Source organism: Galleria mellonella, unplaced genomic scaffold (assembly GCF_026898425.1).
Source record: "Galleria mellonella isolate WM207_F2 unplaced genomic scaffold, CSIRO_AGI_GalMel_v1 utg377, whole genome shotgun sequence".
NCBI lineage: Eukaryota > Metazoa > Arthropoda > Insecta > Lepidoptera > Pyralidae > Galleria > Galleria mellonella.
The window spans coordinates 917,530-932,510 of record NW_026442089.1 but is presented as its reverse complement, the minus strand read 5'-3'; the positions used below and the strand labels follow the sequence as shown (position 1 = coordinate 932,510).

General features: G+C 41.1%; 1 protein-coding gene across 1 annotated transcript in view; it reads left to right on the top strand.

Annotated features, from left to right (window-relative positions):
• The window catches only part of LOC113521058 (vinculin), a 78,654-nt gene that overhangs the window by 19,398 nt on the left and 44,275 nt on the right, over window positions 1-14,981 (top strand). The window contains exon 2 of the mRNA XM_052897628.1: window positions 11,105-11,212. Coding sequence (XP_052753588.1) covers window positions 11,105-11,212 — 108 coding nt within the window. The remainder of the gene's footprint in view (window positions 1-11,104; window positions 11,213-14,981) is intronic.

Genomic DNA, 14,981 nt, shown 5'->3' with positions numbered 1-14,981 from the left:
GCGAGCTGAGGAGACTGATGGGGCGAAAACTGGTGGGAAGGGACTTATCTTTCCCAGGTTTGGGAAAGCCTACGACATCGGCTTCTTTCCAAGCATCTGGAAAGATGGCATTGGTAATTGCCGCATTGAAGATCGCTACTAGGAGTAGCAGAATGGTTTCTGGCAGACTCTTAAGGAGTCTGTTAGAGATACCGTCGGCACCGGGTGCCTTTCGGTTGGGAGTTCCTTTGATGAGTGTTCGCACCTCATCCAGTGTAACGGGGGGGAGTGACTCTACTGGAGGGATCGACAGGATTCGCTCCACCTCGGATTCTACCTTCTCTAGATGATCATCGGGCACCGGAAGGGTGCTCGGCATGCATTGGGCCTCTAGGCTGTCTGCTAGGCATTCAGCCTTTTCTTCATCAAATATGGCCGGACTGTTGTTTGTTCGGACTAAGGGCGGAAGGTCGGAGTAACACTGGTCTGTTTTGAGGGTTTTGGCTACTCGCCAGTACGCGGTATGGCAGGGGGTGAGTTCTTTGGTGAACTTATCCCATCTGTCTCGCCGAAGTTCCGCTATGCGACTCTTTACTTCGCGCTGTAAAGCTCGCAGGCGGGTTCGGTTCTCTTCTGAGGGATAGCGGACATACGCTCGTGTGGCTGCATTCTTAGTGCGCAGCAGAGCCCTTACATCATTAGGTAGGTTCCATCTACGGTCGCCCGTATCCGGAACCTCCCTGGAGCAGTCCTTGACTGCCGACTGCAGGTGCTCTGTTAGCGCGTCTATGGCTGTAGTCGTCTCCTCGATAGATTCGACTACGTCCGGGATGCGGTCCAGTACCGGAGAGTTAGTCGACTCGAGGACTTTCTCAAGCCGGCTCCAGTCCGTGACCGTTTTAAATTGAGGCGCCCCGTCTGCAGGTGGGCCTAGCGAGAATGTGACGGGGCGGTGGTCGGAGATGAGTTCGGCATGGACCTCCATAGAACTCAGCCTTAAGGCTACGTTCTTTAGTAGGGCCATGTCGAGGATGGAGGGCTGATGAGCAGTGTTTGCCGGATAGTGCGTGAAGTGCACTGGGGGAAGGATGTCGAAACCCATGGAAAGCGAAAGGCGTTCCAGGGTGAGACCGTTTGGGTTCGGATAAGCACAGCTCCAAAGGCTGTGCTTGCAATTTAGATCTCCGGCAATAATTACCGAATCCCCCAGGTCCATGAGAGCTTGGAGGTCGGCCCGGAGTAGCTTTTTGGAGGGAGAGAGATAGGCCGATGCTATATAGATCGGTCGATGGTCTGTCATCGCGAGGAGGCATATCGAGGCTTCCATGTTTACGAGCGGAGGCGTGTCGATCGGAATGCACTGAAGGGACCTTCGGTAATAAATTAACGTACCGCCGCCGCGACTGATGCGGTCATTGCGTACGATATTGTAGTTTGCGATTCTTGGACCGCGTATTGAAGGCTTGAGGAAGGTCTCCTGTAGTAGGAGAACGTCCACCTGGTGGGCGGTGAGAAACTCACGGACTTCGTCTCTTTGCCCTTGTAGTCCGTTAGCGTTGAAAAACGCTAACTTAACGGACCGAGGTTTGCATCTTTTCGCCCTTAGATCCATAATTAGTTGTTAAAATTGAGGATGGCGACTAGTACGCCGATGTGCTCGCAGACGGCTGCGAGTCTTTCTTGTGGGTCGTTGACTGATCTTAATTTGGAGGCCAGGGCCGTAATCTCGCCAGCGTCGATGGAGCTGGCGAGTTTCGCTACCAGTGCGAAGTCGGCTGCGAAGCTTGAGCCTACGTTCGTTCCAGTTTGCGGGGCGGGGCGCGGAGGAGCGGGCGATGCCACAATCTTGGCAAGCGTGGGAGCGGTTGCAGATGGCATGGTGGGTGAGGGGGTCGCCTTGACGACCGGAGGTCGCACCCAAGCATTTTTTGGCGGGGGAGGTGGTGCAGCTGAAGGCTGCGGGATAGTAGGGGGCGCGGGGCGTGCTGCGCGGGGTGCCTGAGCCTTTGTGGCTTTTGCGGAGGCCTTGTTTTGGCCGGGACGGGGAGCGCGGGGACATCCGCGGTAGTTAGCTGTGTGGCCCTGTGTGCCACAGAGTACACAGCTAGGTGGGGTCGGGGTGCCACTCACGCGAGTGCATTGCTTGGTGCCGTGGTCTCCCAGGCACTTGACGCAACGTTCGCGCGCGTAGCAGTTTCGGGCGGAGTGCCCATAATTTTGGCAGCGGTGGCACTGCCCGGGGTAGGTCCGCTTATTTGGCGGTTCTATTGATAGGCCTGAGATCAGGCAGACACTTCGGATGTTGAAGATAGATTTCCCCTCTGGGGAGAGATCTAGTACCACTAGTACCATGTCTAGTGGCGTTTTGGTCCTGCTGCGGTACATCCTGTGTACCTCGTGGACGGGGTAGTTTTGAGAGCGGATATCTGCGAGGATGTCCTGGCAGTCCAGCTCCTTAGGGACGCCGCGTATTACTACGCGCAGTCGTTTCTCCTCCTCGAGGGCATAAGTGTGGTAACCCACACTGTTTGTCCTGAGGAAGGAAGTTAACTGGCGATGATCCGCCGATGTGGGAACCACTACTCTGATTCCTAGTGAGGTTACCCTTGCATGGGTAAAGGATATGCGCTTTTCCTTCAGCGCAGCTGACACCCTGTTCCAGGCTGTCTTGTCCTGGATGATTATAGGAGGAGGAGGCCTCACTTTCCCCGCGTGATCGCGGTCGGTTTTATCGGCGTTAGCCGGAACGGGTGCGCCATCGTTGGCACGTTGGGTTTTAGGCGGGGGAAGATCGCGCGCCCGCTTCGCGCGTTTGGTGCGCTTGGCACCCACAATTTGAAATTCCTCTTCCGAGGAGGAGGCAGTGTCGGAGGAGTCGCCTGTTTCGGCGACGACGTTGGGAGCGTCTAGCTCCATTTCCGTTTCAGAGGAGGGGCGGTTGGGAGCAACCTCCTGAGGGGACATCGGCTCCGGGGTACTCACTAGGTGGTCCCCGGGGGAAGGTGGGTTTGAGGACAGCTCGTCGTTGGCCTCCTGAAGGGAGGCCGCCGGCGAGGCAGGGGCGTCGTCATGTATCACATGTGCGCCCCTGCGCTCATCGAAAAATGCCTTTAAGAGGCCAGGACATTTGGCCTTTAAAAAGGCCACGAATTGTGGAATGTCATCCTGGGACAGCGACATGTTGTCCCAGAAAACACTCCTCTTATAAATTAGCAATGCACCCGACTCTTAAGTCGGGTGCCAATACCTAAAAATAATTAAATTTATAATACGGACAATGCGCTACTATAAAAGTGGACACAAAAAATAAGCCGCTACAAGCCGCGTATATAAGGGCCTGTTGGGACCTGTCCAGGTATGAGTCGCCCTTTATACAGGGATTAGTCACCGGCCGGGCGACGGTTACCCGGCCGCTTTGTGTACAGTTAACCGCCCCGCCGAGTACGGCGGGGGGATGTGTGCCTATTGTTAATGTAACAATGGAATGTAGTCACCGGAGTGACTTGTGTACCTGTTGCCGATACTTGGCCGGGGTGTCGAAGGCGGCGCGGGTCGCCGGGGAGGAGAGTGCTGGTCTCTGGCACCGGCTCCGGAGCTGGTGCGCTGCGCTTATGGCGCAGTACACCACCCTAACACTTGTTAGTCCGATGCACTAGAGTTCACAACACTACACAATTGTCACTTGTAATTGTTCACATGCACTCACTGCACTCGCGACGACGAGGTGGCAGCGCGTGCCGTGTACGCGAACGGACGGCCGTTAAAAAGCGCGCGAAACTAAGGCGACGAACGAGAACCTCGTGCCTAAGTTGTTCTCTACTTTTCTTCGTGTCCGACGTGTTTGCGTATCCGCTGACTCCGTGCAACAAGGCAGCGCTACACAACGGAGTATTGATGCCAGTAGTGACGCGTGCGTCACCAAAGGCTATCGAATGAGCAATGAGCTGACCGATTGTGTCGTCTGTTTGTACGCTTGCTTATATACACGTAAGTGGGGAAGTGATAATTAGCTTGACGTTTGTACTTATGTACCTTACCTGACGTTTGTAATAATGTACCTTATTAGTATTCTTTTGTATGTACAGTGGTACCTCGACATACGAGTTTAATTCGTTTTGTAACCTTGCTCGTATGGGGTAAAGGGATTGTTAGCAATAGAGTTTGACAGCCCCATTGCTAGCAATATGCCTTACTAGGTGGACCTCCACGTGGTTCCCCCTGGAAACCATCGTGAACAATTCTTGTTGAATTCGTCACGATGGGATAACTGACCTACTTCATCTTCACCCATCATCCTTCACTGGTGCCCTGCCAGTGTATACCGATAGCGCGGGCGGGGTTACCATTCCATTATCATCCATTAAAAAAAAAACCTTGCTCGTATCTCTAAGCAATTTTCCTCATTGAAATTAATTGAAATGCTATTAATTCGTACTCCCATAAAACCACCTAACTTGTTTTTGTTAAGTGTTAGTCTGAGATGGGAGAAACTGTTAGACACTAACTTCCACGCCGCATGTTGGGGTCGCGTGCAGCGGTGTTTTTTTTTTTAATTGGTGAAAATGGTATGGTAATCCCCGCCTGCGCTAACGGGATACGCTGGCGGAGCACCAGTGAAGGGTGATAGATGAGAATGCAAACAGGCCAGTTAGCCCATCATGATGAATTCATCAGGAATTAACCATGATAGTTTCCAGGAGGAACCGCGAGGAGGTCGGCCTGGTTGGATATATTGCTAGCAATAGGATTCTCAGTCTCCATTACTAACAATCCCTTTCCCCCTGTGCAGCGGTGTAGTGTGCAATTTCTCGTATCTCAAATCTTGCTCTCATCTCAAAGCAAAACCTCGCTCGGTCGGCGGCTCGTGTCTCAAAACACTCGTATATTAGGGCATTCGTACATCAAGGTACCACTGTACATTTGTTTTTTTTTTATATCTTAGAGAATGTATATTTTTATGCATTTTCAAACGAGGAAATTTTCAAATAGTTTATATATTTTTTCTGTCTTTAAGTCATTATTCATATTTGATCTACCTTTTGGCAGTGGGTACTCGATTATTGTATCCATGTTAATTTTGTTGTGATAGAAATAGTTGTTATTTTTGTAGAGCAAAATAGTTCAATGTTATAGATACATTTTTTTTTTATACCACTGAGGTGGCAAACAAGCATACGGTCCACTTGATGGTAAACAGTTATTGTAGCCTATGAACGCCTGCAATACCAAGGGTATTACGAGCGCGTTGCCGACCCTGAAGAAACCTCGTTACCCCTTTTTCGAAGAACCTCATGCTGTAGTCTTTTAGAAAAACCAAGATATATTATCATAACATTTGAAGTATTTCTTATACTAAATTTCCAAATTGATTTATCTACCTATTTATACACGATTACGTAAAAGATGTTCAAGCATTTCGTCATCCAAAACTCATCCAAAGCATTATATTGCATTACTAAGCATTTTTATGCTTCTACATATTTATATGTACCTGTAGGTTCTATTTTAATGGATGATAATGGAATGGTAACACCGCCTGCGCTAACAGTAACGGTACACTGGCGGGGCACCAGTGAGGGATGATAGGTGAGAATGAAAAGGCAGGTCAGTTGGCCTGTTGTGAGTAATATGACAATAAAATTAATCACAATAGTTTCCAGGGGTAACTGCGAGGACGTCGACCTGATAACCCTATCAGGGTCTAACCCTATATATTGTGAGCAATTGGACTGTTAATTCATATTACTACCAATATTTTCACTTGAAAAGGTTTGCTGGAAGAAATTTCTTATTACGTTATATTTAAAATAAATTGTTCTTAACATTATGTTTGTGTACAATAAAGAAGAATGCTCTATATTGATAGCAGTGAGAGTGCTACAACCTATTACTAATAATGCCTTCCTCCTTTTAAGAAAGAAAGACTTTTTGAATAGATGTAATTTGTGATACTTGACATTGTAAAAGCTTATTAGTAATTGTAATTTGAAATAATTAGTTTTGTTGATGTTAATTTGACTTATTTTGGATATTATAAAAAAAAAAATTTACACACCGAAATGGTAAATATTGCTGAACAATTACTTAACAATAACTTAAGATCTGCTGCTGGCAATCACCAATATTTTGTAAATAAATGATTATTATTATTATTATTATATATTATTATTTAAAATATGGCTGAACACAATGATGGCAGGCTCGTCCGTCATACTTGTGAACAGGTGCCACTCGTAGCGAGTAGTCCGCTCGAGTTAATTATGACTGATCTATTTTTGTATGTTTATATTTAAAATTTTATATTAGTAATTTGTACTCGTTCATAACTGGAATCTTGTAAATTTTGGAATAACAATCGTATTGTATTGTAAAATCTTACATAATTAATCATAAATTACATAAATTAAATACAATATAAATAATTACGTAATTGTACATAAATCATATTGAATACATTAAAATTTTTTATATACAATGGCGGACTTATTCCATAAAGGGATCTCTAATCGTGTTATTTGCCTGATGCTTCTCGGCTGAAACTGCGAATATTAAGTGTATGACTTTTTGTATGTATCGACTTTATAAGTTCTAATAATATTTATTAATACAAATAAAAAAAAAAATACAAAAATACAATTTTTTAATATTAAACTAGCTTTTGCCTGCAACGTGGATTTGGGAAATAGGTAACATACAACGTTAGTCAAATCACGACAAAACATACATGAGACTAAGTTAGACCTTCAGAAAAATAAATGTGAAAACGTTCTCAATTTGGTGCAGTAGTTTTTATGAATGTCGGAACAAATATGCAGACAAAAACAGATATAGAAAAAATCTAAAACTACTCTTATCTCTTATTATTTCTTATTAACAGAGATTCTGTTGCTCTCATTAAGTGTCCTGATAGCAATATTTCCTAAATACCTTCTATTTATAACTGTTTGTATGACTATGTAGTTTACTTGTCATCATCATCAGCCGTTATTTGTTCACTGCTGAACATAGACTTCCCCCATAAGGGAGGTTATGCCAGTAGTTGCCACGCTTGGTAAATGGGTTGGCAACTGCAGTTAGGCTTTCGTGATATTTTAAGAGGGGACGCTCTCTTAGTTGTCTCTTACGACTCCCACGGTAAAGGGAAGGGTGAATTTTATACCGGGACCACACATGTACTTATAATTTTATTAAATTCGTTTTTTTAACGGATGACAATAGAATGGTAACACCGCCTGCGCTAACGGTATACACTGGCGGGGCCCCATTGAGGGATGATATGTGAGAATGAAATGGTAGATAAGTAAGTTCATTGTAATGAATATACCTGGAATTTAGCGCGACGGTTTTCAGAAGGGACCACGTGGAGGTCGGCCTGACAGTGTATATTGCTAGCAATGGGACTGGTAGTCCGCATTACAATCTCTGCCCCCATATAAGATATCATTGTTACTACCACTCATAGTATAAATAATAGTACTCGCGCGAGAGTGACGCTCTCTGATCAAAACTGCTTATTGTTATACACAAAGGTGATTATTAGCGCTAGTGGAACATATGAGCTAATGTCAGCATACTCGATCTGGACCCAAAGCACGCTATGTGAGTTCTCGTACAATATCTATAGATTACGCACCGACAAAAAACCCATGAATGAACGATGCCTTAATTGGCGCGGGTGCGCGTGCGCAACCCAATATGGCGTGCGCAGTCGTCGGCCGGCGCCGGCGCGTACGCTGCGAGACAGGTTTGGCGACACGTTAGCCTTTTAACATATGGGCAAGTACTAAATTTCATGTTTGACAACATAATAATTGCCAGATGCAATAATAATTTAAATCTATTTTCGTCCTACTGCTGGAGACCAGTCTCCTTTCGCAAGAGGAACTTTTTTTTATGGCTGAAAATGGTATGGTAACCCCGCCTGCGCTAACGGGATACGCTGGCGGAGCACCAGTGAAGGGTGATAGATGAGAATGAAAACAGGCCAGTTAGCCCATCATGATGAATTCATCAGGAATTAACCATGATAGTTTCCAGGGGGAACCGCGAGGAGGTCGACCTGGTTGGATATATTACTAGCAATAGGATTCTCAGTCTCCATTACTAACAATCCCTTTCCCCCCAAAGAAGTATTGTCATCGTCATTATTACAACCTATCTGTCGTCTAGTAGGACTGGCCTAAGTATGCGAACCTAATGGCCTCGGAAAATTTTTAGACGATGCCTCCCGAAAAAGAAGTCGCCAGGGACCCACTGTTTACTCCGTAGTAGCAACGTTACATTGCTCTTGTAGTTTCTTGGGGCAGTGTCTCTAGGCGCCGACTGATCACATCCTCCACAAAGCCTGTACTATCATTCACTGCTGAATTCAGGTCTGCCTCATATTTCATTTAATGGCGCGGATTCGTATTTGTATCCCGCACAATTTGCCTCCATTGGCTTCCTGTAACTGTAAAGGAGTCGATAGGTGGAGAAGAGAATATGTACGTACTATTATATTATGTTGGCTTGGAAGTCGCGTTTTTGAAAGCATGTTATTTTGAACCAGCTGTATCTGTATCTCACTGGTTGAGGGAGCGTATTATTAGTACGGGGACTAGCCACTTTATTTCTAGTAACACACTCTGTCGGGTTGAACTTTACGCGGTATACCTGGTAACGATCGTTGGTTACCAGAGGGAGACTTTGTACAAAAGTCGATTGCTTGGGTACCGCTGTCCTATTCGTGTTTCAACCGAAACACAGCCATGCAAACACAACTGCTTCACGGTTAAACTCGGATCGGACAGAGGTACTCATGCAAACGACTTTTGTACAAAGTCTCCCGCTAGTAAATTGTATATATTTATAATACGTTTACTATTGTAATTTTATGGGGGTAATAGTAAAGAGTATCTATCAATCTACTCACCGCATGGGTGACGCAACATAGCACATTATTTCGAGGTACAAATATACTTTTACGTATCTACTTTTATAAACACAAAGGTCTTCTGCATTAATATGACGGGTGCATGTTAAAAATTATCGCTTATCACTCCGTACACACGTAAGTGTGTTCAGATAACGTAATTATGTATATTGTAAGGTATTTAGTCGCTCGGGTCGGGTCACTTCTGTGTAAACATGAATAATATGAACATGAGATGCAAGATGCTCGCAAGAAAGTGACAGATGTATAATGCGTTAATTACGAGTATTACTAATGTATAATTATAAAATAGTGTAGCTCAGAATTCTATGTTTCATTCTTCCCTATTTAAGAGTTGCGTTCTTGTCGGTGAAGCTCTCGCCACTCACTACAATTTTCAGCGAGTCTCTTCACCTCTTGATACGACACGACACGACACTAATGTTTTTTTGACAATATATCCCGTCAGGTCGATTTCCACGCGGTTCTTTTTAGAAACCACCCTAGTCAATTGCGGAATTCATCATGATGGGCTAACTGTCCGGCTTTCATTCTTATTTGTTATTTCTCACTAGTGCTCTGCCAGCGCATACCTATAGCGCAGGCTATTTTTTTTTTACTGCTGGATGTAAATGGTATGGTAACCCCGCCTGCGCTAACGGAATACGCTGGCGGAGCACCAATGAAGGGTGATAGATGAGAATGAAAATAGGTCAGTTAGCCCATCATGATGAATTCATCAGGAATTAACCATGATAGTTTCCAGGGGGAACCGCGAGGAGGTCGACCTGGTTGGATATATTGCTAACAATGGGATTCTTAGTCTCCATCACTAACAATCCCTTTCCCCCCAGCGCAGGCTATTTTTTAATTGGTGCAATAAAGAGTAAATAAATAATAATACTATGTTTTATATTTGAAAGTTACAGTTAAAGTGAAATCTGCGGCAAAGTCTAACAAAGAACGGATGAGAGCTTCCCGTGGTAACAGTACAAATATTAATTTGGGCTATCTCTTAGTAAAGTTTGACACCATTGGATAGTGTAAATACGGGACCGTATTTACTTCAAATCGACGCAAAACATAAATTAACTTTTTGGGTACTAGGATTAATTGCAATGTACCAGGTTGTAGTAATTGAGCATTTATTTAAATACTGGCTTTTAACTGCGACTTCGTCTGCGTGTCATTTGTGACATGTTTTCTGATCGGGAAAAAAGTAGCCTATGTTCTTCTCCATCTCATATAGTACCAAATTTTTATAGTGATTGGTTAAGCTGTTTAGACGTTGTAAGGTAACAAATAAATAAATTTACTTCGACATAATATCAGTAAGAATTATTGAATTATGATATAATATATGCGACATGTAGTGACGAGTGAAATAAATAGAGGTTGAATACCAGAGGGAGACTTTGCGAAAAGTCGTTTGCTTGGGTACCTCTGTCTCATTCGTGTTTCAACCATGAAGCAGTTGTGTTTGCATGGCTGTGTTTCGGTTTGAAGAGTGGGATATGGCGTGAATTTACAGGGTACAGAGGAATAACACCTGTGTCCTCAGGAATGACAACGCATGGGGGGTATCATGGGCGAATCAGTATACTCTGTTATGTCCATGGTACTGCTCATGTCTATAGGCGACGGTTATCACTTTCCATTAGGTGGGCCGTCAGCTTGTTTGCCATTCTAAGTCGTATAAAAAAAAATACGCATCTTTTTTATTGAGAAAATGAAGACAATTAAAACTACTGTTTTCCTTTACGGAACAAAAAACTGTTGCCATGCAGTCTCACGATTGTTTACACGTATTCGCGTTCTAAATTCAAATATGATCATTTAAATATGTTTCTATAAACCTGATGAAGGTAAAAGCTATTAAAAATAAAAAAAAAAAACAAAATATATCATTCATATTTGTGTGTTTGTGTGTTAACATTTGTTCATCATAGAAGTTTATTTGTGGATTAAAATATGCATTTACTTATCGTTGTGTATAGAAATATTTTTATTCTTTAAATACTTTGGTATCATTAGTAATATAAAATTGTTGCTAATTTTAGTTCCTATGTTTAGTTTGTATAATTTAATACCGTTAGTAATTTTAGTAATTTAAAGTCATTGATTATTAAAAAAATTTAGTAATATAAAATCTTTAGTCATTTAAAATTATTAATAATTTGATTTAATGCATAAGGAGAGTGCTCTGTGTTCCAGGTTTCCCGTCTGGTGATATTACATGAAGAGGCCGAAGATGGCAACGCCATGCCAGATTTGGAGCGGCCTGTGCACGCCGTCTCGGTCGCCGTCACCAATCTCGTTAAGGTAAACAATGCACTGTCTCCCAGGTCACAAAGTTCATTTTCCTATCTGAAACCCAGTAGTAGCATGGTTGACAGTTTAATTAATCGCTCTCGATCAATGAAAGCGACTTATGTACGTATAATAAAATCCTAACATTAGATCCGAGATTATTGGCTCGAGATATTAGGTCATCGATTGACACTGTAATGGTCCCCCCCTTTCCCTATGTGTCACCCCTTATATAATAACTACCCTCTAAACTAACCTACACATGGAAAACCTACAAAGCCTAAGAAAAGCCTACGAAGGCTTTACCTAATGAAATCTATGAAAATATAATGAAAATCTACCCTAAAGAATGGTCTAACACTCTCAATATAACCCCATACCTATATTGTCTTATACACCCCAAACAACCTATGAATCATATAAACCCTTACAATAAATACATAATATTGAACAGATCTTATAATAGAACACTTGATCATTTGGCCAAATAAATAAATGTGTGATCGTCTAGAAATGTAGGACCCGTTGTGTGTGTAATAACCAAAAGGTTCTTTAATTGGTATATGATAGGAGTTAAATAATGAAGATAATTGATAAAGCTTTAAGGATTAAGAATAATTAATGAATTATACTCATAATTCATGTAACTAGGAAGTTATGTTATTTTAATAGTAAATTACAGTATAACTGTAATAATAAAAAAAAATGGGGGAGCGGTCGGGCCCCTCACACGCCCGGACCAGTGGAAGACTTTCCAACTATCTATAACTCTTCCTCCAAAAAGGTAGGGAAGGGTATTACTATTTATTAATGCACTCTGATGGTAATAAGGGAATGAGTATTCTCAGTTCCAAACCAAACATAAGTACATTTACTTCAACATTACAGTGGCTCCACCAGCCCCACGATGCTTCCAGTATAAATTGGTGTTTGCCAGAGGCAAAAAGATCGGAACTGAAATCCCAGGATCACTCCGACACGAGAGCTTACTCATGGGCGATGACCCTTTCAGTCCTATATGGCGACATAGAGATCACCCACTAACAGTACGAAACTGTTTCCCAGCGTCACCCTGTTACGAGCTTACTCAATGGGGTTTTCCCTTCGGCTCCACAAGAGATCAGACCAAGAAGCGAGATCACCCAGACACCAGAACTTACTTTGTTGGGACATAACCCTTCGGCCCTATAATGTGACATTAGAGATCACCTGTGAAGACAGTCCGATAGAGATGAAGATTTGTGTGATAGGGGATACCTTCCACACCCTGGAATTGGCCAAGCCATATAATGTTGATAATTGCTATATCATAACATAGCATTGTCAATTTAATATTATTTACTTAATACCAAGAATACTCAAGGTTCAAGTTAAATCTGTTGATTAGGCCGGAGCCTAAGAACGAGTAGTCCAACCCATAGGTCGAGAGCTACTAAAAGTAATGAGTGCTATTGAATGAACTATAAGTCCAGTCAATTATATATAATATTATTGTTGATTAACCACATTGTGAATTAACCAATTATTTATTCAGAGAGATATATCTAAAGGAACTATAAGTCCTTTAAAAGACACTGATTAATCACAAGTTAACAACGTCTCGTGAAATAACCAGTTGGGTTTTCTATAAGTTTGAGGACACTAAGTCCAACAAGCTATTATTGTGTTGAGAGTAATAGAGATCTTTTGTAATATTTGTAGAGGTTTGATTAATCACATTGTGAAATAATCAGATTAAATAATTATGCAGCTTTATAGAGAGGACTATAAGTCCTAATTGGTTGTTGCCATGAATACTGATAAATTACACATTAAAGTGCCAGGTCAAATATTATATATAGGTATATAGGAAGGACAATAAGTCCTATTTGTGTATGTTGTAGTAGTAGAGGCAATATATTGCATAATTATAATGTGAAAGATATAGATTAAATATATATTTGTATAGAAAGGACAGTAAGTCCCATACAATTATTGTAGCTGTACTATAGTTATACTATATCTACTTCCTTTTAGTGTCTTAGTAAAACCTATTTATTAAGAGGATTTCTCAGATAAACAAGTTTTAAATCATCATGATTAATTCCCTAAGAAATTAGGTCTTTAAATAATTATCATATCATTTAAGTATGTTTTCTTATATAAATAATTCTAATATTTCCCCTACAGTTATTATAAAATAATAGAAAATTAAAAAATTAAATTATATAAATTTTTCTATAGACTTAGATATAGAATCATAACGTGATTCACCTCCCTTTTGTTTGACGTCTGTCACTTCAATGACGTATTGAATGACGTATTGATGTATCGAATTGAATTTTGATTATCTATCACAACTGTCAACGTAACAAATACTAGCAAGTTTGTTTATTTGTATTTGTTTAATATAATTAAATATAAAGTCATCATATATCACCGTAATATACAACTAAATTATCAGTGACATAAATAATCATGGTTTACACCAGAAATAATTAATAGTATCCAGTAATGCTGCAGTTTTATATTCATATCAGTAGCCAAGCTTACTTTCAAATTCAAGAATGAACAGAAGATTAGAAGTTTAACATTCTTATTGCAATTGTACTTGCAATAATATATACATACAGTACTAATTATCAAGAACATTCCTCAAATACATGTGTGGTGAAGATTTTCCCAATATGCTATCTATTTGATTCCTAACCTCTAATGTAAATTTATTAAAGAAGTGAATAATCAGTGTTAGTGTTTGCTTTATTAATATTTAAAGTAATTGTCCTAACTTGATATTAATAGGTTCATATCTCCTTGGATACAGCCCAACATATACAACTAACTCGATAATGAAATTTATAAAATACTAATATTATATTTTACTACTTGTATATCTCCATACTATTCCCATAAAATATTCAAAACATGTATATTAAATATAAATCCAGTAAATATTCACTAATATTAACCCTGTCTGAACTTGTCTAGTCAATATAACATGAACAAACAACACACATACAAACCTTATCGCCAGGACAACTTCCTTTCTAAATATGAGTAAAATACATAGCTTCACAAGTGTCATACAGTACCAATTTTATACTGAACCTCATACCTAGTTAAGAGTAACTATAGTCAGAGAATCTTTTAGTACTTTTATTACCATTAGGAAATAAATCCACACCTATAATATCAATATAATTAAATATTATTAAAAGCAGTAATATACAAAGAGTTGTTATTGTCAGCTTGCTCACTACAATAAAATCAATATTAAAGTTTATAATAAATCAAGACAAATTATCTATTTACACAATACAGGCTTGTTTACCATAAACACCCCACAGTCACATGAATTTATCTACTAACACAATAATGTATTAAAAGTATTACATCCACATAAAATCACTTACAACAGTTAAGCTGTCTCTTTGTACATCTGGTGTAAAACAAATCCCCACATGTAGTCATGGATAATCAAATATAGACTAAGAATCATTAGTCTGGTCGACCGAGTAATGGTATGAAAACACTTCACCATGAAGCGTTAAGTATGAATAGATATTCTAAACCAACACTGTAGTAGTGTAATAAATACAAATATTTCATCATCATCATCGTCTCAACCATCACCAACCCACGACTGAACACAGGCAATTTCTACCGACTGACACAAGGAACGGCCCCACAATACACATAAAACAGTCACTCCAAACAATGGAGGTAGCCCACACCGCACTTGCATTTACAGGGTCGCCACTCAATAACCCCTCTCTCTCATCAATGGCTGTTTCCCCAGCAA